At 43.0% G+C, this 26,669-nt stretch overlaps 1 protein-coding gene across 3 annotated transcripts; it reads right to left on the bottom strand.

Moving 5' to 3' along the window:
• Positions 1–3,051: 3,051 nt before the first annotated feature.
• septin3 (septin 3) lies at positions 3,052–26,669 on the bottom strand. 3 transcript variants are annotated; one of them, XM_056279882.1, is made up of 11 exons: positions 25,383–26,669; positions 22,724–23,098; positions 21,548–21,676; positions 16,796–16,877; positions 16,494–16,631; positions 10,553–10,670; positions 9,982–10,077; positions 7,247–7,343; positions 6,853–6,904; positions 6,051–6,133; positions 3,052–5,807 (listed from the first exon to the last, which is right to left on the bottom strand). In XM_056279882.1, the coding sequence occupies exons 1-11, from the start codon at positions 26,473–26,475 to the stop codon at positions 5,686–5,688; spliced, it is 2,385 nt and encodes a 794-aa protein (XP_056135857.1). In that variant the 5' UTR covers positions 26,476–26,669; the 3' UTR covers positions 3,052–5,685. The 3 variants fall into 3 exon arrangements, 2 of the variants coding, with proteins under 2 accessions (XP_056135857.1, XP_056135859.1); XM_056279884.1 differs by lacking the exon at positions 25,383–26,669 and adding an exon at positions 24,357–24,438; XR_008810242.1 differs by lacking the exons at positions 3,052–5,807; positions 10,553–10,670.

Raw genomic sequence — 26,669 nt, 5'->3', positions numbered from 1 at the left:
AACCTTTAAAATATAAACTTTAAAATTTTTGAAGTGTTTTCTTCCTCCTACTCCTTTTCGAACATGTAACAAGTAATCTGATGTTACATTTGCTCAGGAGATTTGTTTGCTGAGTTTGATACGTGGAGTTGTTGATCACTTCAGATTATTGGCAATGGATTATCTGTATGTTATATCCTGCTTGTTTACATGTTCGGATTCAGTCATTCATTCATTCGTTTGTTCGTTTGCTCGTTCATTCATTCATTCAATTTAGGTACATGAAGGCCGACTGTACCATGTTCACCATACTAATAAACATAAACCTTGTGGGACCTCCAAGGCTCTCCAATGTCTTACTTCCCTTTATTTGTTAGGGTTTTTTGTGTGCACATGATTGGGGAATGTTTGCACTCACAGCATTGTAAGATGGCGACAGATACACTCTTACACCCCACCCCGATTCAGGTATGGTCGTTCCCTCTTCACATAGACGGCCTCTTTGACTCCCCCATTCAAACCAGCATCCCTCCCTATGAAGGATGTGCACATCGTCATCCTTGAAAGAGTGGCCTGTAGATGGGTGTAGACTGCAGAGTCCTGGCCTGACGATTTAGCTCTCCTGTGTTGTGCCATCCTCTTGGCCAGCGTCTGTTTGGTTTCCCCGATGTACAGCGTACACTACATTGCTCTGTTTGTGCCGAGGGACCAGATCATTGAGGTGGACCAATTTCTGGCGCAGCATGTTTTGGGGTTTGAAAGCAACTGAGACGCGATGTTTGGGAAATAGGCAGCTGTTCTTCTGTCTTCGATCAGCTGGTGCACTGTTTGGGCGTCTTTCTGGCTTTGACCAACCTCCAGTTATGATAATGCCCCTGTATCATTTATCAGGGTGGGGATACCTGCAGCCAGCTGAGACTGAAGAGGTCACTTAGGTGAGTGATGAAACGTTTCTTCCACAATAAACGTTGTGTCCAGATGAACTTATTCAACTTTCTTTACTTTTCTTACCTGGATTATTGAGCATGCGTAAAGACAATGATTTTGGTGCATTACCGCCACCAACTGGAACGGGAAGGGGACCAGAATGTCTATTTTTTTAGAAAGACCTCACGTCTTCTCAATTAAAGTCAAGTCGAGTCAATTTTATTTGTATAGCCCACAGGTTTCTTAAGAGGGACCAAAAGCCTCTCTCAGCAGCTGCTGCTGCACACGTTCTCCAGAATCTCCCTCAACACCCAGAAATATCCTTGCTGCATCTACAGTTATGTCAGTTCCTCCGATTTTCTTTCTGCTCCAGCAGTGCAGTTAATTACCATTGCCAAAAAGGCCCAGAACGTCATCTGGCCCTTACAGAACCAAACCTCAACATGCTCTTTGACTGACTTGTCCTCCTTAGTTTCTCATCTCACACCATTCTCATTGTTTCTCTCCATTCTTTTAGCAGCTTCAGCATGCGACAATCCCTTTTCTGCTCACATCTTATTCACTTTCTCTTCCTTGATTCTTTTTGGACACCGTGCAGACCCCGTATCATGACTTCCATTGCAGCGCTTGCGCTTTCTCCACTTTACAGTCTTCCACATTGCACTTGCCCTTGCTACGGCTCCCAACGTAGAGCATGCGCGGTAGGACTTCTCGGTCTCCTAGCAACACCGTAGAGCCACCAGCTGGGTGAGGGGGAGGCTGCCCTCCACGCTGCAGTTATTCGGAGCAGCTGTGGCGCGGCTATGGATACGACAGGCATGCTCATTATGTACATACCTCGTTTGACTTACATCGCTGTTAAATCTGATGCTGTGTCAACTGCTCAGGCGTTACCAGATATTTTGCATCACAGCGCTATCTGCTGGCGAGGACGTGCCCCCACTGGCCCCTTAAATAGAATAGCCACTGTATCTACCAACCTTCCCTCCCTTCCCCCTCCCTCCCTCCTCCTTCCTTCCTTCCTTCCGTCCTCCCTCCCTTCCTTCCTTCCTTCAAACCTTTCTTCGTTCGTTCGTTCGTTCGTTCGTTCGTTCCTTCCTTCCTTCCTTCCTTCCTTCCTTCCTTCCTTCCTTCATTCTTTCCTTCCTTCAAACCTTTCTTCGTTCGTTCGTTCGTTCCTTCCTTCCTTCCTTCCTTCCTTCCTTGGCAGTGCTCTTAGTTGGAGAGCTGTTCCGCCATTGCAGGTGTTGCCTCCTACAGGTGGTTGTTGGCACTTTATTCCGTCTGTGGGCGGATCTGGGCTGAGGATCGCGAGCCCCCACATGTTAGTTCTTTAAAATGCTGACGAAGCCTTCACCTGGATGCGCAAACTGCACGTGAGAGTCTACGCGTCCCCCAACCGACATTGTGCAATGGTGGGTTATTAGTAGGACAGGGTAATGGACCTACTATCCCCCCCCCCATTAACAGAAAATATATTTTCGCTGAATTTCTGTCCTACAAGAATGTCGCAGAAAGTCACGCCCACGAACCAACAAACCCTCAACTCCGGAATAAAGCACTGATGAAGCAGGTGCTGTACAGTATGAATGATAATATACGTAATTTAAAAATAATAATATAGAGAATAATCTTAACATAAATATATAAATATTTGTATTCTATTCTTTTATTCTTTCTTTCTTAAAAATGTCCTTTAATTTTATTCTGTATTTCTTATTTTACATCTTGTCCTGCCCTGTGTAAAGCGTTTTGAATTGCCTTTGTTTTGAAATGGGCTATACACTTAAACCTGCCTTGCTTGCGAAATCTAATATTATAAGAAGTAGGTATAGGTATTGTGTTACAAACTTTGCTAAGTATGTTTTAATTTGTGTGTGGGGATGAAATCGTAGATGTCAGTCATGTACAATATGAACTTTTCCTCACAACCTATCTTTAAAAAAAATCACACCAAATCTATATTATATTGTTATTTCTCCTTTTTGATCAGCATCTTCTTTCCCCTCACTCTAAAAAAAAGAGAAGCTTATTAATGTGAAAGCTGACCAAAATAATGGTCAAGATGGAAACGGAAATTTGCAGTGATTTCACGATGGATGCGGACAAGATCAGAGTCGTATGCATCCGAGGAGAGGGTGGGTACAATATGTTTATTAAATAAGAGCAAATTCCAATAAATAATGCTCAGGTGCATAAATAACCCAATGTCACACTTCAATTGCATCTCAATGTATCACAACAACTCTGAGAAGTGGGTATTAAAGAAAAAGAAACGTCACATTGTAGAATGCTACTGGTGTTCAAAGAGGAGCAGCCCGTGCACAGTGGGCCGAGGAGCTCGGGCCAGGGAGCAGCGCAGCATGTGGCAACGCAGAGCCTCCCTCCCCGAGCACCTGTTCACAAACAGCAGAAGATGAGCTGAACTGAAGAAACCTCGCAGCTGTACGCGAACTGACCGGATGTAGGTAGGAAGTGAACAGATTACACCGCCGCTAACATGCACACTTTATAAACGCTGAGTAGAAATGGGGGGAGCATTTTGGTGACTGCACTAATTACCACACAACAACTACACTTACTGTCATATCAAATTTACACACAAACATATGATTGTATAAAAGGTTTTTTGAGGGGGGCCCAGGGACACCCATTCAAGAACACAATTCAAAGCCAAAAACCTGGTTAAGTATTGATTCGCTGAAGATACTGGAATATTTGTGCTCAATTGAAGACAGTGCATAACTTCAATTTTTTTTTTTTTACTTTCCTGGAAAAAAATTAAACTTATTAACTTGCTAGTTTGGAATGACATTTCAGTGCTATGAATATATATGATCAATATAGTTACCAACGATGTCTTGTAAACCTGACCTGGATATGACTCCTTTTATTGTTTGCGGTCACAACTATCTAACCTAAATCTTGTAAAACTCGTCATTAAGTAATGCTGACTTGCAAGCGTTGTTCCCAGCAAGTATGAAATAAATACTTTTGGATGGTCCCTTTGAGTCGTTTTCAGTAAATGGCACAACACTGCCACCAAGTGGCAAAGTGAAGAAAGTGCATCCTGAATCAAACTGGCACAAAAGTCTGGTCTCCAAAGCAGTTTTGAATTCAGGGCTCTCAAATGCTCAAACAATGCTCTGAATGGCACAAGACACAAAGTAAAATCAAAACCAAATAAATAAATAAATAGATAAATAAATAAATATAGAGCATCTACAATCTAAGAGTAACACATTTAGCAAAAACTGCAGATCAGTGTTTTTCAAAGACTAGGTTTTCTCACAAAAAAAAAACAAAAAAAATCTAATCCAGGTTAGGATTGAGAGCGAGCTGCTGGTTTTTCGACCAGAGAAATTCAAATCATACGTGATGTTTTCAGCTATTTTACACCGTCAAAGCGTTCTCAAGCTTCAAAAGTAAATGCTTGGCTTCATTAATTATCCTGTGGTTGTGGATTAAACTAAAACATACCTCTTGTTAATATTGGCCTCCACAACAACATTAATCTGAGGCCAGAGAAATGTTTTAAAAAAAGTAGGCCCCCCCAGAGAAGATGTTAGAGAAACATTTATAACCAGTCTAATCTAATTTTTCTGATGCCATGTTTTAAGATAATTTGCAAACAGAAATGAACACAATGGATCACCAGTATTAACATTATGCATGCTCAATAATCCAGGTACGGAAATCACATAAAGTTGAATCAGTTCATCTGGACCCAACGTTTACTGAGAGAAATGTTTCATCACTCATCTAAGTGACCTCTTCGGTCTTAACTGACTGCAGGTATCCCCACCCTTATAAACAATACAGTGGCATAACGACCAAAACCAACCATCGGTTTCATATGCAAATTGCCGTGACCATTAACTGGAGTTACAGTGGCCATGTGTACTATACATGGAGGATTTGGGAATGGTTGCAATCGCAGCATTGTAAGATGGTGACAGATGTACTCTTAGCCACCCCTCCCCGATTCAGGGATGGTCGTTCCCTCTTCACATACTAGAAGGCCTCTTTGACTCCCCATTCAAACCAGCGTTCCTCCCTATCACGTCTGTGCACATCCTGGATAGAGACTGTTTATAAGGGTGGGGACACCTGCAGTCAGTGGAGACTGAAGAGGTCACGTTTCTCTCAATAAATGTTGTGTCCAGATGAACTGAATTCAACTTTCCAGCATTAACATTTGTTTCTTCTGTATCTACTGTTGAGCTGAACCGTCTACAGTCTTTAAAAGTGTTGTCATTATACTTCTGTCATAGAGTCTCTGCAACACACTCATGCATCGTGTGGACTCCCCAATTACAAGCACACTGACTCTCAAAGGACTGCACATGTGACAGATAGCAATATTTACTCATTTCAAATTGAAAAGCCAACATAAATAGAGAAATGAAAAAAAAATTGCTAGCATTGTTAGGTTGAGATACAAACAGAGGCTGTTTACATTTTTCAAGCAGTCAAGACAGCAGGGTCATGGGGCTTACTTTTTTAAAATTGGTTGTTGTAGCTTAGGACATGAAAAACATGGGCTCTTGCCATGAACTGCAGAGCTGACTCGCACATCACTGCTGTGCAAGTTTGAAGTAATAAATGAAAAAATAAGGAAGTCTGAATTTAGATGGTAGGTATATAACAATGCGAAAGTAAATTATAATGACACAAACATAAAACTCATTTTCATGAAAAAAAAGAATTCTTCTTGAAGGTGACAGGACAATGAGGGGAGGAGGACAAGGCATGGGCATTAGATAAGAAAATATGTTTTTAGTGACTATAGCCTCCGGGAGGGACTCTGAGAGGAAGTGTCCGATCATCCAAACATTCTTGGAAAGGACTTGGAAAATGATAGTTGCTGTAAAGGTTTAGGTTGTGGAACAGGGGATGACCTAGGGAGGGCAGTGAAGAGAAACATGGCAGGAGTTTAGCGGGATATGAAATGAGATGATTGAATGATAACAACTTACACAGCTATGAATGTTTCCCAAGCTGGCTGGGACGACATGATATGGACACGATTTAGATTCATCTATCAACTTCATTGCACTGTCTTAGTTCCCTCCCTCTCTCTTTCTAAGTGACCAATTACAGGTTGCTTTCTTGGGTGTCGCTGGAAGATATGGGATGCAGACCTCCATTCTCATTGAGTCTCTTGGCACGATAAGCTTCGTAGTGTATGTTGTGGGTGACCTCCTTCAAGTCCTGAAGGTGAGACCTGTAAGAGAGAAATAGAGTGAGAGAGAGAGAGCGATGCAAAGAGACAGATGCAATGAGAGAAATGCAAAGAGACAGAGATGCAGAGAGAGAGATGCAAAGAGAGAGAGACGCAGAGAGAGATGCAAAGAGAGAGAGAGTGATGCAGAGAGAGATGCAAAGAGAGAGTGAGAGATGTAGAGAGAGATGCAAAGACAGAGATGCAGAGAGACAGAGAGATGCAGAAAGAGATGCAGACAAATGCAAAGAGAGAAACAGATGCAAAGAGAGAGAGAGAAAGATGCAGAGAGAGATGCAAAGAGTGAGAGATGCAGAGAGAGAGAAATGCAGAGAGAGAGAGATGCAGAGAGAGATGCAAAGACAGAGAGATGCAGAGAGAGCGAGACATGCAGAGAGAGATGCAAAGAGAGAGAGATGCAGAGAGAGAGAAATGCAGAGAGAGATGCAAAGAGAGAGAGAGATGCAGAGAGATGCAAAGAGAGAGAGATGCAAAGACAGAGATGCAGAGAGAGCGAGAGATGCAGAGAGAGATGCAAATAGAGAGATGCAAAGAGAGAGATGCAGAGAGAGATGCAACGAGAGAGAGATGCAGAGAGAGAGAGAGAGAGAGAGAGAGCAAGTGAGAGAGAGAAGAGCAAAATCTGTAAAACATTGTCCTGTGTATTCATACAGCTTCATGGTTGTCATGTTTAGGGTTTCATTGAGATGTCTACTTTATACCTGATCAGGAAATCTCTCAGCTGAGCAAATTCACAATGGTTCGGGTTTTCAACTGCAATGAAACAAAAACACTTAACAATTACATTTTATTGTTTAGCAGTCGATTTTACTCAAAGCAACTTACAAGAGAGTCTGCAATCAGTAGATATATGTAGATCACTGAATTTTAATCATGTCATTTCCAAGTGTTCATGTTGTGTCAAGTGCAATGGCAATGGGTAGATAACTAGTAGTGATAGTAGTAATAGTTGGATGTATTTACTTTGAGTGCATGGCCACACAATCAGACATCACACTTGCCTTCAATTTTATGTCTTTTCAGTGAGAACGTCAAAATCATCTTCATGGAAGTGGAAAAGGTCACAGGTATCAACAAAATAAACCATAAACCAACCTTCCACAACTCCCCACGCTGTCTTCCTCCCCAGAACACGTTTGCCGTTCACCTGATACTCTTTGTCACTGCCCACCACAGCAAAGGGCATCGCCTCCTACAAACACAGGCATTAAAACATGGCTCGATGTACTGAAGAAGAGCATTTGTGCTTAATGAGCCAGATACACATTAGTCCATCTCACTTCGAATGAAGGTGTGTGTGTGTGTGTGTGTGTGTGTGTGTGTGTGTGTGTGTGTGTGTGTGTGTGTGTGTGTGTGTGTGTGTGTGTGTGTGTGTGTGTGCGTGTGTGTGTGTGTGTTAATTGAGTGGGGGAGGGGGGATGGAGAGTTGTTGCATTGACGTACGTTATGTCAATGTAATGGAGCAAAGAAATTAAAGTGATAGTTCAAGTGTCTCTTTTCATCTCCAGCGACAGAGCTCATATAAGGAAATATACAGGTGCATCTCAAAAAATTAGAATATTGTGGAAAAGTTCATTATTTTCCATAATTTAATTAAAAAAGTGAAACTTTCATATATTCTAGATTCATTACACATAAAGTGAAATATGTCAAGCCTTTTTTGTTTTAATCTTGATGATTACAGCTTACAGCTCATGAATATAAAAAATCCAGTATCTCAAAATATTAGAATATTACATAAGACCAATCAAAAAAAGGATTTATAATACAGACATGTTGACCTTCTGAAAAGTATGTTCATTTATGCGCTCAATACTTGGCCGGGGCTCCTTTTGCACAAATTACTGCATCAATGTGGTGTGGCATGGAGGCAGTCAGCCTGTGGCACTGCTGAGGTGTTATGGAAGCCCAGGTTGCTTTGGTAGCGGCCTTCAGCTCGTCCGCATTGTTGGGTCTGGTGTCTCTTATCTTCCTCTTGACAATACCCCATATGGGGTTCAGGTCAGCCGAGTTGGCTGGCCAATCAAGCACAGTAATATCATGGTAGTTTTGGCACTGTGGGCAGGTGCCAAGTCCTGTTGGAAAATGAAATCAGTATCTCCATAAAGCTTGTCAGCAGACAGAAGCATGAAGTGCTCTAAAATCTCCTGGTAGACAGCTGTGTTGACTCTGGGCTTGATGAAACACAGTGGACCAATACCAGCAGATGACATGGCACCCCAAATCATCACTGACTGTGGAAACTTCATACTGGATGTCAAGCAACAGGGATTTTGTGCCTCTCCACTCTTCCTCCAGACTCTGGGACCTTGATTTCCAAATGAAATACAACATTTACTTTCATCTGAAAAGAGGACTTTGGACCACTGACTAACGGTCCAGTTCTTTTTCTCCTTAGCCCAGGTAAGACACCTCTGACATTGTCTCTGGTTCAGGAGTGGCTTGACACTACTAGGAATGCGACACTTGTAGCCCATTTCCTGGGCACGTCTGTGCGTGGTGGCTCTTGGTGCACTGACTCCAGCCTCAGTCCACTCCTTGTGAAGCTCCCCCAAGTTCTTGAATCGGCCTTGCTTGACAATCCTCTCAAGGCTGCGGTCATCCCTGTTGCTTGTGCACCTTTTCCTACCACACTTTTCCCTTCCAGTCAACTTTCCATGGATATGCTTTGATACAGCGTTCTGCGAACAGCCAGTCCTTTCAGCAATGAACTTCTGTGGCTTATGGGATATTGTCAAGAGGAAGCTGAGACACCAGACCCAACAATGCAGACAAGCTGAAGGCCTCTATCAAAGCAAGCTGGGCTTCCATAACACCTCAGCAGTGCCACAGGCTGACTGCCTCCATGCCATGCCGCACTGATGCAGTAATTTGTGCAAAAGGAGCCCTGACCAAGTATTGAGTGCATAAATGAACATACTTTTCAGAAGGTCGACATTTCTGTATTATAAATCCTTTTTTATTTTTATTGGTCTTATGTAATATTCTAATATTTTGAGATACTGGATGTTTGATTTTCATGAGCTGTAAGCCGTAATCATCAAGATTAAAACAAAAAAAAAAGGCTTGACATATTTCACTTTATGTGTAATGAATCTAGAATATATAAAAGTTTCACTTTTTGAATTAAATTACGGAAAATAATGAACTTTTCCACAATATTCTAATTTTTGAGATGCACCTGTATAGCGATTATATGTTAGGGAATATATTTAGGTGGTACTTGGTATGGCCGGCAGCCATACCAACATGTACCCTGGCTCTGCCAAATGATGGACGCTAAGCAGGTAGGGGCTTGTCTCATACTTGAATGGAAGACCTCTCGGGAAAACCGAGTTGCTGCTGGAAGTGGTGTTAGTGGGCCAATAGGGGGCAGTCTTCCCTCTGGTCCTAATAAAACAACAAATACCAAATCTCAATGCCCCAATGCAGTGACGGGAACACTGTGCTGTATGAGATGCCGTCCTTCGGATGAGACGTTAAAACCGAGGTCCTGACTCACTGTGGTCATTAAAGATCCCGTGGCACTTATCACAAAGAGTAGGGGGTTCCCTGGTGTCCTGGCTAAATTCCTAACCTGGCTCTTCCATCTGGCCACCTAATCACCCCCCCTCCATGTAATTGGCTCAATGATTCCTCCCTCTCCACCTCAAGCTGATGTGTGGTGAGCGTTCTGCCACAAAATGGCTGCCGTGCATCACCCAGGTGGGTGCCACACATTGGTGGTGGTTGAGGTGAGTTACCCCCTTCAAAGTGAAGCACTTTGGGTGTATAAATGTAATGATTATTATTATTACTTGAAAAAAAAAAGGTGGACGAGAACCCCATACCCGAATCTTGTCATTGTCACTCTTATCTTCCATGTCTTCATCAAACTCCTTCTGTGGATAGAATTCAATGCCACCCATCTCCAGTTCCTTACGAACCTATAGGACAAAAACAAAAAACAGAAAACATTAAAAAAAAAAACATGATTGTGCAAGGCATCTTTATCCAAATGAGGCCATAAGCTGAATGTTTCGTTCATTGGGTTGGGTTTTCAATTCAGATCCTGAATTCACATTTGAATAGTTTGTTTTTCCCCTGTTGAGGAAAAAAGCTTGTTTCTTACTCATGACTGGGTGTCTGTCGACACATGTGTTTTTCGATATGAATTGAGCTTTGAAGCCTGGCTGTTTATCCAATGTACATTAAAAAGATGCAATGTTCAGTCTTCTCTGTGACTCATCTCCACATTTGCTGTTGTGAGAGTTTGTGCAATTACACTTTCAACACTTTCAATTGCACTTTCACTTTCATATACAATACATCTAGCGTGGCAAAGTCACAAGTGAAGCTGTGGCAGACCACAATGCCAGTGACTCTAGGAAGGTTATAGAGTCTAACGCGAAACTTTCTCACCCTTTGTTTGAACTCCTGCCTCTCATCAATGGTCAGTGTGTCGGCTTTGGCGATGATAGGGATGATGTTGACAGAGTGACTCAAGTGCTTCATGAACTCAACGTCCAGCTGCCGAAGACTGGCCGAGAGGGGGGGGGGGGGGGGGGGGAGAGAAAGAGCGAGAGAGAGCGCACATGGGTTGATTTGGACCATCAGAGTTGTGAATCTCATATAAGCTCAACCAGCTATAATGGAAAAAAATAAAGATAAGTACTGGGCAGTGGGGAGAGGCATGTTTCATTATATGCAAAAAAATTTTTGGGGGGGGGTTCCCCCCTTTTCTCCCCATTTGTATCCCAATTACCCCACTCTTTCGACCCATCCCGGTCACTACTCCACCCCTTCTGCCGATCCAGAGAGGGCTGCAGACTACCACATGCCTCCTCTGATACACGTGGAGTCGCCAGCCGCTTCTTTTCACCTGGCAGTGAGGAGTTTCACCAGGGGGATGTAGCGCATGGGAGGATCACGCTATCCCCCCCAGTTCCCCCTCCCGCCCGAACAGGTGCCCTGACCAGCCAAGAAGAGAAGCTAGTGCAGCAACCAGGACACATACCCACATCCGGCTTCCCACCCGCAGATACGGCCAATTGTGTCTGTAGGGACGCCCGACCAAACCGTCGTTGTTTGGGACTGTTTCAATATTTATTTTCAGGTTTTTTTTTTACTTTTCGCATGTTATGTTTGTTAGATTTGCAATATGTGTTTTCTGTTTTGTTTTTCAGGTAATATTTTCACTTTATCAATTTTGCTATTCGACCATGTCTCTCTGAAGTTTAATTTAAAAAAAAATAGTGTTATAGTTGCTAAAATGTTAATTTTGGTATCAGTCGTTTCCTAACAGACATACTAACATATGCAATGCATTAATATTTCAATTGGATATTTATCTTGACAGAATATAGAGTTTAAAAACTGGCCATCAATTTGACCACCCATGGTCGTTTTGGGTAAGAGCGAAATCCCGGTAGTTCTAGTGTTAAGAAACGGGTTATGTATTTTAACGCAGCATCAAACTATATTGATATAAATGGTACTGTCTCATCCTATATCTTGTTTGAAGATATACTGCTATAACGTAAAAAGTCGATGTACCGCCCAACCCTAGTGTAGGGCATTGAATCGTAGGCTTCCTTGTAGTCAATCCAGGCTGTGTTCAGGTTGGTCTGTCCTGTCTTAGAGTCTTGGGTGACTACTCTATCAACCAGTAACTGATGCTTTGACCCTCTGGCATTGTTTCCAATTCCTTTCTGAGTTTCACTCATGTATTGACTCATGTGCCCATTCAGCTTAGCTGCTATGATGCCTGACAGTATCTTCCATGTTGTGCAGAGACAGGTTATCGGCCAGTAGTTTGAAGGTGTTGTACCCTTGTGGGGATCCTTCATGATCAGTATTGTTCTCCCCTGTGTTTGCCAGTTAGGGTGAGACCCTGATGTCAGCAGCTGGTTCATCTATGTCAACAGGCGTTCATGGAGTGCCATTACTTTCTTCAGTCAGTAGGCGTGAATCATGTCAGGGTCTGGTGAAGTCCAGCTCTTCATGTTTGAGACTCGTCATTGGATGTCAGCCACTGTGATGATAACTGGTTCTTGTTTTGGGATATTGCTGTGGTCTGCTCCACCAGCCACTGAGCATTGGTGTTGTATGATGCCTCCTTTTTCCATATATACTTCCAGTATCGCTCGGTCTCTGCTCTGGATGGGTTTGATGTTGTTCCCTTGTTACTCTGTAGCTAGGAGCACACTTTGGATGGTTCTTTGAGGAACAGGCCATTTACTCTTTTGGCTTCTGCTTCTCCAGTTTATCTCTTCAGCCTGGGGGCCAGAGCTGTGAGCCTTTGTTTGGCAGTTTCCAGGGCCTCACTTATGGACATCTTGCTGCACTTCTTCAACTACGGCCTGTCTTTCATCACACCTTTCTGTACCTCTGTTAATTGGGTAACATCTCTCCATGCTGCTTTGATCTTGGCTTCAAGCCTTCTCTTCCATAGAGGGTACTGTTGGTGACCTGTGATCTTAATCCTGTACCCACGCATCTCCAGGATTATGGTTGCAGTGGCATATATAAGCTTGTTGGTCTGTTATGTTGGCAGTCGAGATATTGTGTAAGGCTGCGTTCACATCTGCAAGCAGGTTTTGTGATGGTACTTTGTCATCGAGTAGTGGAAGCTGAGCCCGGGGGATAACTGTCTTTAGTCTGGCCATGATTCTCATTTGAACCTCAGTAGCTTTAGCTGTCATGGCTGATAGGCTCATTTCAGCCGGTTGGAGTCTGGCCTTGGAGTCTGGCCTCATGTATCTCCTGCCTACTGGATGGTCATTAAGGGCACCGAATTGCATATTCATCCTGTTGGAGCCTCTCCATCCCAAGTTGGGACATTAGTTTCCTTCTATTGATGTTCGAGCATTGAGACACTAGCTGCTTTTGAGTCAGTGTGCAAGTAGGTCTCCTACTGGTCCACAGTTCCCACATATGCTTCATATAACACCTCTCCTGGGGTCTACGGTTATAGTAGCATTCCATCAGTTCCATGTCCTCAGCTCTTTTCCATGAATGTCTTGTTCCAGTAGTCCATTTCTCATCAGGATGCCCTGGTACTGCAATACCTGATGCAGACCTTGTTAACCCGGCGATATCCGAGCCAGTATGACTATTCTGTGTTACTCTCACTCATGTCTGAGGTAGTTAGCTAGCATTAGGAGTCTAAGCCATGTACTCACGTACTTTTACTGCAGATTTGTCTCAACTGGGGTTTGAACACCCGATCTCTGGTGGGAAAGTCGGTGTTGTTCTTACCTAGTGATATATATATCTATATATATAAATAATCCAGTGATTAAGTGTTTCTTTTAACAAAGTTATATATATATATATATATAAAATCCAGGGAGTCAAGTAAATTCTTTATGAGACAGTACAAGCTTTTTCTTTTCCTCGAGTACCTTTATTGACAGCTGATGATTGGTTATGGCATGAAACAGGCTTGTACTGTCTCATAAAGAATTTACTTGACTCACTGGATTATTTTGCTCCTTATTTGTTGAGCACTTTGCCTACCGTTGAGTGTTTCTTTAAACAAAGTTATTATATATATAAAGATATTAACATATCTTAATATTCCGCTCCTCATTTGTTGAGCACTTTTATCAACACCATTGACGCTCCCCCCCTCCCAAAAAAACCGCTATATAGTGCAGTCCTAGGAACACCTAAGATACTGTGCAGAACGTTCTGGTAGAGGATCTGAGCTTGAGGAAGACAACACACCACCCAAAACCCCAAAAAGGGTGAGAGGGAGATTTATATATATATATTTAATTTTTTTTTAAATGCATTTATTTTTTTGGGTTTTGATATATATACTCCCTCTCTGTGTTGTCTTCTTCAAGCTCGGGTCCTCTACCAGAGGCCTGGGAGTTTGAAGGTTCTGCGTAGTATCTTAGCTGTTCCTAGGACTGCGCTCTTCTGGTCAGAGACCTCAGATGTTGATCCTAGAATCTGCTGGAGCCACTCTCCCAGTTTGGGGCTCACAGCCCTTAGAGCTCCTATTACCACTGGGACTACTGTGGATTTCGTCTTTGAAATCTGATCTAGTTCTTCCCTCAGCCCTTGGAATTTCTCTAGCTTCTCATGCTCTTTCTTCTTGATGTTGCTGTCGCTTTGGATTACTACATCGATCACTGCTGTCTTCTGTTCCTTGTCAACCACCACAATGTCTGGTTGGTTAGCCAACATCTGTTTGTCAGTCTGGAACTTGAAGTCACACAGGATCTTAGCTCTGCCATTCTCAACCACCTTTGGCAGTGTCTCCCATTTGGACTTCCAGTCTGTATTCAGCATAGATATTCCTGTACACTATCCCAGCCACTTGGATGTGTCTTTCAGTGTATGCTTCCCCAGCTAGCATTTTACACCCTGCTACTAAGTGCTGGACTGTCTCAGGGGCATCTTTGCTCAGCCTGCATCTTTGATCTTGTCTGGTGTGGTAGACCCCTGCCTTAATTGATCTGGTGCTGAGTCTGTTCTTGTGCTGCTATGATCAGAGCCTCTGTGCTGTCCTTCAGTCCAGCCTTTTCTAGCCACTGGTAGGATTTCTCGATATCAGCTATGTCTTCTATCTGTCGATGGTACACACACATATACATAGTATACTATGTGTGTGTGTGTGTGTGTGTATATATATATATGTGTGTGTGTGTGTGTGAGTGTGTGTGTGTGTGTGTGTGTGTGTGTGTGTATATATATGTATATATATATATATATATATATATCCATCCATTATCCAAACTGCTTATCCTGCTGTCAGGGTCGCGGGGACGCTGGAGCCTATCCCAGCAGTCACTGGGCAGCAGGCATATGTGCTGTCATCGAGCATGAGAAGCTAGAGAAATACCAAGGGCTGAGGGAAGAACTAGATCGGATGTGGAAGGTCAAATTCACAGTAGTCCCAGTGGTAATAGGAGCACTAGGGGCTGTGACTCCCAAACCAGGAGAGTGGCTCAAGCAGATTCCAGGAACAACATCTGAGGTCTGTCTAGAAGAGTGCAGTCCAAGGAACAGCTAAGATACTGCGTACCTTCAAACTCCCAGGCCTCTGGTAGAGGACCTGAGCTTGAGGAAGACACACACCACCTGAAAAAGGGTGAGAGGGAGATTTTCTTTTACACACACACACACACACACACACACACACACACACACACACTGTACGGCATGTTTTCGCAGTACCTTGTATATATGTATGTTTATACTTTTTATATACGGTTCTGGATATTAGCTTGTTCCTTCTTTCCTTTCTTTTTTCAGGATGACTGTGTGCAATTCTTGTGACTGCCATCTTGTTGTGATTATTCTCCCTGTTGGGCAGCAGGTGTTAATGATTTAGCTGCCTCTACAAGTAATGCCTTCTTCACTCTCTCATATTTGCCTGAGGAAGATCTGATAGATCAAAACGTTGCAGAATGAAATAAGTATTGGAGGGCATCCGGGTGGAATAGTGGTCTATTCCGTTGCTTACCAACATAGGGATCGTCGTTTCGAATCCCCGTGTTACCTCCGGCTTGGTCAGGCGTCCCTACAGACACAATTAGCCGTGTCCGCACATGGGAAGCCGGATGTGGGTATGTGTCCTGGTTGCTGCACTAGCGTCTCCCCTGGTCGGTCGGGGCGCCTCAGGGGGGAGGGGAAACTGTGCGCTACGTCCCCTTGGCGAAACTCCTCACTGTCAGGTGAAAAGAAGCGGCTGGCGACTCCACACGTATCGGAGGAGGTATGTGGTAGTCTGCAGCTCTCCCTTGGTTCGGCAGAGGGGTTTAGAGCCGCAACCAGGATGGCTCAGAAGAGTGGGATAATTGGCCAAGTACAATTGGGGAGAAAAAAAAGTATTGGGAGCATTTCAGTGTGCAGACCTCACTCCTTTTTCTATAGCATTAAAATTGGGCTCATTACAGCAAAAAGGTTGTATTAATATTTCTGTTTTAAGTGGCTCCAAATGGTGACAAATGTATACATAAAAGGGCTCGCTGGTCACAATTATCCTGGTTACAAAGGAGTGGATACACAAGCCGTAACTAAAATACTTTATCCATTTTTCTGTTAAAGAGCAATTTCACAGTTGTCGGTATGAGTAAGATTGTAAGCTGTGCTGCAATTTGCCGTGATGCAGTTGCTCATGGGTGTGTGTTAAGAATCTGATTTGAAATGTTTTTTGTCTTTTTGTTTAGATGGCGAGTCATTAAAGCAACATCCATTAGGTGTGTGTGCTTTCACAAGAGCCTGTCATCCTTTGCTTGGTGATGTTTGAGGGGTAATTCCGAAAGATTTCAAATAAAAAAGTGCCTCTGCAGATAAAGATCATGTGTGACTGCTAATCCCCTATCAGGACAAACGGTTATCTTACGAGTGTCCGGTTGGGGAGATGAAATAGAGGCAGCAGTGCACTCTGGTGTCAGGGATGCGCTTCTTCCTGGTAATGTTGACCTCCTCTTTTAGGAACTTCTCATACTGCTCGTTGATGTACTTGGAAATAGGCTCCCAGCTGTGAAACCAGGGAAAGAGGTAGATATTAGAGTCAAACACACAATTAAGAAATATCAGACTGGAAACAGTCAAATTAGAAATAATTTGCCGGTGGATAGTGAGTATAGGGTGATAACAATGCCATTTGTGCACCTTTTAATCAATGTGTGCTACAAAACCCACCAGTTTTCATTGTTGATCTGATCGCCAAAGCCTGGAGTGTCGACGACAGTAAGCTTCATCTTCACGCCGCCCTCCTCAATGACTAAAAACACAGGAGTATGAATGAACTAAATAAAGCCTGAGTCTTGGGCTCGATGTATGCAGAGATATCAAAACTGTAACGGGATAGTGCTCTGTGATTTATATTTAATGCCTGGATGTTGACACCTGCACAACTGATGTCTTGACCTGTTATGGTCTGCTATGCAGATTAGTTCAGTTTCACTTTGGAGAGCTATGCCTGCTACCCATGATAAGGGCTGACAGAAGTCTGTATATATTCATCACACTTTCTGTACAGAATATACTCCATTGGTGGTCAGTTTATTTTGACACATGGCTCCAATATACAGTGCATCTGGAAAGTATTCACACCCCTTCACTTTCCCCACATTTTCTTATGTAACAGCCTTATTCCAAAATGAATTAAATTCCTTTTTTCCCTCATCAATCTACACACAATATCCCATAATGACAAAGTGAAAAAGGTTTTGTAGAAATTTTTGCGAATTTATTAAAAATAAAAAACTGAAATATTGCATGTACATAAGTATGCACACCCTTTGCTATGACACTCAAAATTGAGCTCAGGTTCATCCTGTTTCCACTGATCATCCTTGAGATGTTTCTACATCTTGATTGGAGTCCACCCGTAGTAAATTCAATTGATTGGACATAATTCAGAAAGGCACACACCTGTCTATATAAGGTCCCACTGTTGACAGTGCATGTCAGAGCAGAAACCAAGCCATGAAGTCAAAGGAATTGTCTGCGGACCTCCGAGACAGGATTGTATCGAGGCACAGATCTGGGGAAGGGTACAAAAAAATTTCTACAGCTTTGAAGGTCCTGAAGAGCACAGTGGTCTCCATCATTCGTAAATCGAAGAAGTTTAGATCCACCGGGACTCTTCCTAAAGCTGGCTGCCCAGCCAAACTGAGCAATCGGGGGAGAAGGGCCTTGGTCAGGGAGGTGACCAAGAACCCGATGGTCACTCTGACAGATCTCCAGCATTCCTCTGTGGAGATGGGAGAACCTTCCAGGACAACCATCTCTGCAGCACTCCACCAATCAGGCCTTTATGGTAGAGTGGCCAGATGGAAGCCTCTGCTCAGTAAAAGGCACATGACAGCCCGCTTGGAGTTTGCCAGAAAGCACCTAAAGGACTCTCAGACCATGAGAAACAAGATTCTCTGGTCTGATGAAACCAAGATTGAACTGTTTGGCCTGAACGCCAAACATCACGTCTGGAGGAAACCAGGCACCTCTCATCACCTTGCTAATACCATCCCTACAGTGAAGCATGGTGGTGACAGCATCATGCTGTGGGGATGTTTTTCAGTGGCAGGAACTGGGACACTAGTCAGGATCGAGGGAAAGATGAATGGAGCAAAGTACAGAGAGATCCTTGATGAAAACCTGCTCCAGAGCGCTCAGGACCTCAGACTGGGGCGAAGGTTTACCTTTCAACACGACAACGACCCTAAGCACACAGCCAAGACAACGAAGGAGTGGCTTTGGGACAAGTCTGTGAATGTCCTTGAGTGGCCCAGCCAGAGCCCAGACTTGAACCCCATTGAACATCTCTGGAAAGACCTGAAAATAGCTGTGCAGCAACGCTCCCCATCTAACCTTACAGAGTTTGAGAGGATCTGCACAGAAGAATGGGAGAAATACCCCAAATATAGGTGTGCCAAGCTTGTAGCTTCATACCCAAGAAGACTTGAGGCTGTAATCGCTGCCAAGGGTGCCTCAACCAAGTACTGAGTAAGGGGTGTGAATACTTATGTACATGCAATATTTCAGTTTTTTATTTTTAATAAATTTGCAAAAATTTCTACAAAACCTTTTTCACTTTGTCATTATGGGGTATTGTATGTAGATTGATGAGAAAAAAAAGGAATTTAATCCATTTTGGAATAAGGCTGTAACATAACAAAATGTGAGGAAAGTGAAAGGGTGTGAATACTTTCCGGATGCACTGTATTTGAAGTACTGTCTTTGTTTCTTATGGAGGTTGTTTGTGCTAACAAACCTTTAAATCCAGACACCAGTTCTGTAGCAAAATGTTAGCTATGACAGTCAAATGTTGCACAGTTTAGCTGCTGGCCATGATTTGGGTAATTGCAGTGTAATGCATCTCTGATTTTCAAATTTCACATTTGAGGGGTTTGAGTTTTTACATGAACAGGTGTGTCAAGGGAAAATTAAGCCCATTTATGTTGAAATATCATCACACTAGTCATTCATTTAGCAGAAAGTCTGGAGGCAGTGTAACAAAAAAGCAGAGCAAACCAAGTTTTTCACTAAAAAAAAAATTAATTTCTTTGACTCATGTTTGTTCCACCTTATACTTATTTGGCACTGGACTGCAAGTTGATTTTGGACTTTTCAGATAGTACAAGATAAAACAAGACAACACAGTTTCTCAGAGAAGGAGATTAAGGGGGAAAAAATCAAACACCAAAAAAAGAAAAATCTTTGCAGAGCACTGAAAGACAGACTCGCTCAAGTAAAATGGGTCCACTGTAGTAACAGATGGTGACCCAGCACAGACATGGAATCTATCCAACACCTTCAACCCTGTCTGCCATGGAGCTATGTGGTCGCTAAGGGACAATAAGGCTGGGTGATATTGATAAAATCAAATATCACGATATTTTTGGACCAAATACCTCGATATTGTGACGATATCATGGGGATGACTATTGGTGCTTTCACAAAACATTTAATTAGATTTCTGATAAATAATCATTAGTAATGCCTATATAATTAAGTGGGTAAAGGCAAATAATAGAACAGATAGAACAGTCTGGGAATTTCAGAAAATTACATCACTTTAATGTAGCCTATAAAACCAGGAAAAGACAACACTCATGCCATATCACGATATAACAATATCCAAAATCCCAGACGATATCTGGTCTCATATCACGATATCGATATATCACGATATCGATATATCAATATATTGCCCAGTCTTAGGAGACAAATAGGAGAAGTGGAACCAAGCTTAAAAAAAGAGAACACAATCGTACATCTTCACAAAGTGCAGCAATTCCCATTCTAAACCCTTATGCACATTCAAGGATGTGGAGCATTTTGATGTAAAATTGATAAAAGAGCACTTGTGATATCTGTGAGCCAGTTATGCAGTGCGCCGGGAGGAAGGAAGTGATTTAAATCTGAAAGTTTGCTACCTCAAGCACAATTATATCTGTGCATAAAAAGGCACTTGCACAGAATCTGTAAAGAGGTCCACATTTTTCTGTATACCCCATCACATGCATGTACAAGATGTCACTCAAGAAACTCAGAGTGCTGTTGATAAGAAAAGGGGACAAAACAATGAGGCAACAGCAATAAGAAATAGGCTTTCAAGTCATGCAGTTCATTAAATGACTCAGGTCTTTTGATTTGTAGAGAATGTAAAGTAGATCTAAGTGGGTCCACAGGATATCTGTATGTGATGTCACACTTCTTGCCCCTGGCTAGGGCAGGATCATGACAGCTCGCTGTTAGCTACAAGCCCTCTGTACATGACTATATCTAACTTATCTAATGCTCTTAATGCTTGCAGTACAAAGGGTTTGAACTATAATCACAGTTTGCCCGCTACTGCGTAAAACTTAATCATTAACATTTTGCAGAGTATATGAATATGAAATGATCCTCTCACTGACCGGTCATTGGGGAAATAAGTGCCAAAAGATGTAAATCCCATTTAGATCAAAGTAATATGAAAATGAGTATCATTCATTCATTCACTCATTCATTATCCAAACCGCTTGTCCTTACTCAAGGTCGCAGGGATGCTGGAGCCTATCCCAGCAGTTATTGGGCAGCAGGCGGGGAGACACCCTGGACAGGCCACCAGACCATCACAGAGCCCACACACACACACACACACACACACACACATATTCACACCTAGGGACAATTTAGCACGGCCGATTCACCTGACCTGCGTGTCTTTGGACTGTGGGAGGAAACCGGAGCACTCGGAAGAAACCCACACAGACACGGGAAGAACATGCAAACTCCACACAGAGGACAACCCGGGACGACCCCCAAGGTTGGACTACCCCGGGGCTCGAACCCAGGACCTAAAATGAGTATCACCCGTTGTAAATATTGCTTGTGTCAAACTACAGGACTCAGGTGGGATCCAGCTCAACATTTATTTAGATTCAGCTTGCATAAAAATCTGAGATGTGAATTGACTACTATATCTTATGGTGAGCACTAAACAAACATATCCCCACACAGGAAAGGTGCCACGGGTGCAGTGCTAGCAGATGGGACAGAGAACGGTTTCTGCAAGAACAAGTTTTAAGGCCGAGCTCTACTCACTCAGTGATGCTTCATATTTTTTTGTGAGGCAAGCTAAATTATATTTATGCGATTTAAAATAGAGGCAAGGAAGTCATTATTTTAATTTAATATTCTTTTACTGCTTGACAAGATACTACAAAATAACCACCAAAGAGCCAAAGAGTCTGTCTCAACTAAATTGCATTCTAACCTCACACTCATTGATTTGTTGTTATTTGAGGACTCACGTTAAGTGGTCTATAAATTAGTCAGCCGTATTATAAATTTGAAAGCGCAGTAAAAATAATAATAATAATAATTTTGCTCTTTGCAGTTAACTGATGATGTATGAGCAAATGGCAGGCCCTTTAAGAGAGTACATTTCTTCCATGGACTTACAGTGAGACACCGATTTGATCTCAATGGTCTTGGGGATCTTCTCATCGCGGGCCCACCCTGCACTCCTCCTGCTCACCTGGGACTTAAACAGTGTGTTCAGCAAAGTCGACTTTCCCAGCCCACTGTGACCTGCATAAGGAGGAGGACAGTGAGTTAAGAAAAACTTCACTAGCTTTCAATTAGAAGGTTTAAATGTTGGTGGATGGATGAATGGATTGCATTTATTTTTTTTAAAAAATTTATTTCTGATTTTCCCCTTTTTTCTCCCAATTTAGTGGCCAATTGATCCCTATTTTAATTCAAACACCCACCCTCGTATTGCATGCGTTCGCCAACTGCATCTCTCCGGCCGGCAGTCTCGAAGGAAAGCGCCTCCCCACTTTCGTGACAAGGCGAATCCAAGCCGAACCACTGTTTTTCCGACACACACAGAGACGCATTCACATGACGAACACAAGCCGACTCCGCCCCCCTCCCGAAGACAGCGTTGCCAATGATTGCTGCTTCACCGAGTCCGGCCATAGTCGGATCTGACGAGACCGGGGCGCGAACCCCGGTCCCCAGTGGGCAACTGCATCGACACCAAGCCGACGCTTAGACCGCTACGCCACCGCGGACCCTATGGATTGCATTTATATAGTGCTTATCTAGCTGCAACAGCCACTCAACACGCTTAGATAAAATAATAAGTCATAATAAAAATAATGATAAAAATAAGAGGAAAGATGCTGTTTATTGTTGGTGCTGTTTATTAGTATTGCTATTTTCCAACATTAATACATTTTTAAAACATCCTGTTTGTGATTGTTTTATGGTTTCCTGTAATCTTTCTCCCCCGACATTATATCTTGCTATAACCACACACTGGCCCTGAACCAACACAACCAGTGCACATTAACTCACACACACACACACACACACACACACACACACACACACACACACACACACACACACACACATCCAGTGTAGATCAATGCTTCTCTGTTTCCCCCAACTTCAACTTCATCTCACGTAATGTGCAATGCATTGTTTCACACAGAATGTGCAATATAATCCAAGTTTCACTGATCGATACAAGCCAGCTGTGAAGAGGAGCGATACAAACAGAGGAAAAACATGCTTGTGAAAAGCAAGAGTTAAAGAGAGTTAAAGGACGACTTCATTTGGGCTTACCCACTACCATGATATTGAAGTCAAAGCCAGTCTTCATGGTCTTCTTTCTCATCTGCTCAATGATGGTATCAATGCCAATGTATCCCAGCAACATCGAACCACCACTTAAGCCATGGGAGCCACCGTGACCCCCGCCATGAGTTGCAGCATGTGCCCCACTATGGCCCACACCATGGCCTGCATTGTGATTCCCGATGTGGCCATGACTCCCAATTGGAACAGGAATGCCACTGGGAGGAGCAGCAGAAATACTCGCACCGACCCCTGACCCTTGGGGTGGGAAAGGACTGGAGGGGGAAGGAGCCCCTACATGAGGGGGCTTGGCAGGGACGGCTGGTTTGGGTCTCACTTCAGGGGGAACAATGTCTGACATGTCTACAAGGGAAGGAGAAGATTCAGGGAAATTAATCAACGAATGATTCAATCAGATAATTGCATTCACATCCTTAAGGAGCTAAGATGGTCAAAACGTCCGTGCGCAAATCGTTTGCAAGCTTTTTTATTTTTTTTAGCAGCATGAGACCTTTGTTTTTTGTTTTATTTTTAGTTGTTTGACATTCAAGAAGCAAGCTCATGACAGACTTTGCTAATTTCTCAGTGAGGAAAATAGTGCAGGCAGATGGTGGGCATGAGGGGGGACTAGGATGTGCATATTCAAGTTAAGTCAAGTTTACTTGTATAGCCCAAATTCACAAGGTAGTCCCGAAGGGCTTATCAGTACAATACACAACAGTATATGACATATGACATCCTCTATCCTTAGACCCTAAACCTGAATGAGGAAAAAAACTCCACAAGAAAAACCTTATCAGAAAAAAAACATATGGGAGAAACCTCAGGAAGAGCAACAGAGGAGGGGTCCCCCTTCCAGGATGGACAGGCATGCAACAGGGGTCAAATGCACAAAAATAACAGAATCATAATGTAACATTGCTCTGGTAATGTAGAATACATTCAGTTAATGCATAAAATCTAGCAAAATAAATGTGCAAGCTTGTATTTAACCTCAGTTGCATATAACCTAAGTCCTTCAGAGTGTACACATGGAACAGGTTCCTCCTGTGCTTGGAGTGGCTTGATCCAGATGTTTTTATGCAAATCATACAGGTCAGACATCTGGCCAGTCTCTGAGTCAACCTAATTCAGAACAACCATTATGCTCATATAGCCCGCCCCCCCTTGTACACCTGCACAACACGCACACTTACACCACAAGTCAATAGATTTTCAGCTTTGTTGGACGTCAATCAGATTATTTCAGCGATAATAATCATCTGACATCTCCAGGTTAACCATACTGGTGATGACTGCACCTTGCCGTGAGACCGCAAACGATCCTCTGGTGACATCTAAAGCGGCTGTTCACCACATTTTCCCAAAGGAAACACAAACCGCTTTTAAAATGAACAGCTTGCTAACGTCCATACGCCAACGCTGTCTGTCTGTCTGCTTTCAACACAGAACCTTCCCACCCCATTGTCTCTCTCTCTCTCTCTCTCTCTCTCTCTCCATCCGCGCCGGACAGCGCCGCTAGCAGCAGCTCTCGGCACGGCTAGCGACGGTTAGCTAGCTTCTGCGCCCCACATTCAGATCGGCGGGACGAAGCGCGAGTGATAACAATTACACCACTTACCCGTTTCTCAAGAAACGCTTTCAATCAGCCGATATTCCTGCGACGTTTCCCAAAAAACAAACAAACAAACGATGGGTTTCCAAGACAGGGCGATGCGAGGTGTGGGTTTGTAGCTAGGTCATGTGACTGGTCTGGGTACCACTTGGCCCTCTCCCTCCAGACGTGAACCCCCCTTTCCGTTACCAGGGCGACAAGAGGAGAGGGAGTAGGGGGATGCGGCGCGCATGCTCAGTTTAACTTGGTCAAAGGGACAATTCAGCAGGAGTGCCGTCGGTTGGCGCCGATCTATTTTTAGGGGACGTTTGTGATACCATCAAACTTTGGCAACGACTGACACTAAATATATATTTAAAAAAAAGACTTTTTCCTAAACTGGAACAGTGTGTGAGAGCCCCCTGTTTATGTCACATATATAGTTTCATTATATATTTAAAGATTTTTGACTACTTTCTAGACACATTAATAATAATAATAATATTTTCCTGTCATTGCCAGAAGTTATATGGAATGTAAAATTAGTCACGATGAGCACAGTGAAATAGCAGAAAAGCACAACTTTGTAAAATAGATACATAGCTAGTCCATTACTGATACAGTACTCACTTAGCAGGTGTTTGCTGTTGGTCTTATGTGCCTCTCTCTCTCTTTTTTGTGCATGTTTTCTTTGTGTTTTGTTTGTCACTGCAGCGCACCATTTTGGGTTGTTTTCTCAGACCAGCTTGTTTTGGCACTGCTCTAACCAACATGGTTTTATCTCTCTTCTACACGTCTGTCACTTTACTGATAAGAAGCTACGTCTTAAATCCCATTGCTTGCTATCCTCTTTAACTACTCTCTGTCCCTCTCTTCTCTCCTAGCTATGTCATTTTCTCTGTAAAAAAAAAAAGACGTTGATAAAAACAAGCATAAATAAAAGGAGGAAATAACCCCTGACGTTTGTGCTTGGAGAAATATGTTAACTTTGCTCAGAGAGTCAATTAAAGTCCCTTCAAGTCCTACAAGAAACTTTGCTATCTGTGTACTCACCCATAGACACATAGACTGCACCCGGGTAATACATGGTGACGTAATACGGGTCCTCTGTCTCCTCAGTGATAGATGCCTTGCCTGGTAGGCGAAGGTTCAGTTGGTGTTGTGGAAGGGTAGTTGTTGTTATCTCATTTGGTCTCTGGCTATGTATGCCCTGTGGTTGGGATGGCAGTTTAGTGTCTCTCTTTGAACCAGTGCCAAATGCAGTTGTGTTGAATGGGTAGCGCTCTCTGGACGGCAGCCAGCTTGCAGCGCATTTTTCAGGGGAAAATTCTGGTAGCCTTGTGGGTCCCTCATGGTCAGGTGGTCCTGTTAAATCTGTTTGATTGAGTTCCCGGTCTCTGGGATTCACTCCTCTGTGGTTTGTATTTTTCCCAGGAGATTGGATATAATCAAAAGTTTGATGCTTCTGTGGCCTGATTTGCAGTTTTGAGCCACCGCCATAATGTGATTTGTCACATTTAACAAAACTAGTTTTGAGGGACTCTCTTAACCGAGCTGTTGGCGCCTCTTCTGTTTGTACAAGATATGTTTGTTTCTTTAAGCAGCGTAACTCACTCTGACAGGCTTCCAATTTCTCATCAGTGCCTTTGGACAGGCCGCTGTTGTACACTGAAATGCAGTCTGGCTGCTTTATTGTTATCTGTGCATCCACCTTTGTATTTTGATTCTGCGTCTCAGACAAGACTCTGGGTTTCTGGAGGGCCTTGATGTTTCTAGATAAGCTAGACTGTTGAATGAATTTAGATGAGGAATCAGCTGAATTTGTCATTTCAGCCTCTTCCTCCCGAGGCTTCTCAAGGTAAGCACACTTTTTGAATTTTGGTTCCTTCCAGGTTTTATTGCCCAAGTCACAGTGCCATCTACTGGATTCAGTAGTTTGTGAGAGAACTGACTGACTCCAAAGAGGCTCTGTGAAATGTGAAATTTTGGAAGTAACTGGTGGCAGCGCACCTCTGATGGGCTGCATTTTTTCACAAGACTGATGAGTAGAAGTTATATGTATAGTCTTATTCTGAGGGTGGTCCTCACTTAAATTGATCTTCCTTGGAAGTCTAAGGTTTGAATGATTAGACAGTCCATCAGTCATTGATTGAGATTCTCTCTTGTTAACATTAGCAGACTTAGCCCCATCAGACTCTGAGACAGGGCTTGGTTTTCTAGTCACTCCTCTTGACAGAAATTCAGTTGCTTGACACCGTTTGACACTTGACTCTGGTTTCAGGATTGTATCAGTTTGCACTTTTCCAAGAGGATTAATAGGAACAGCTTTAACACTATTCC

Source organism: Lampris incognitus, chromosome 5, assembly GCF_029633865.1.
Source record: "Lampris incognitus isolate fLamInc1 chromosome 5, fLamInc1.hap2, whole genome shotgun sequence".
Lineage (NCBI taxonomy): Eukaryota > Metazoa > Chordata > Actinopteri > Lampriformes > Lampridae > Lampris > Lampris incognitus.
The sequence above is the reverse complement of the archived record's forward strand: the minus strand, read 5'-3'. Positions and strand labels throughout refer to the sequence as shown.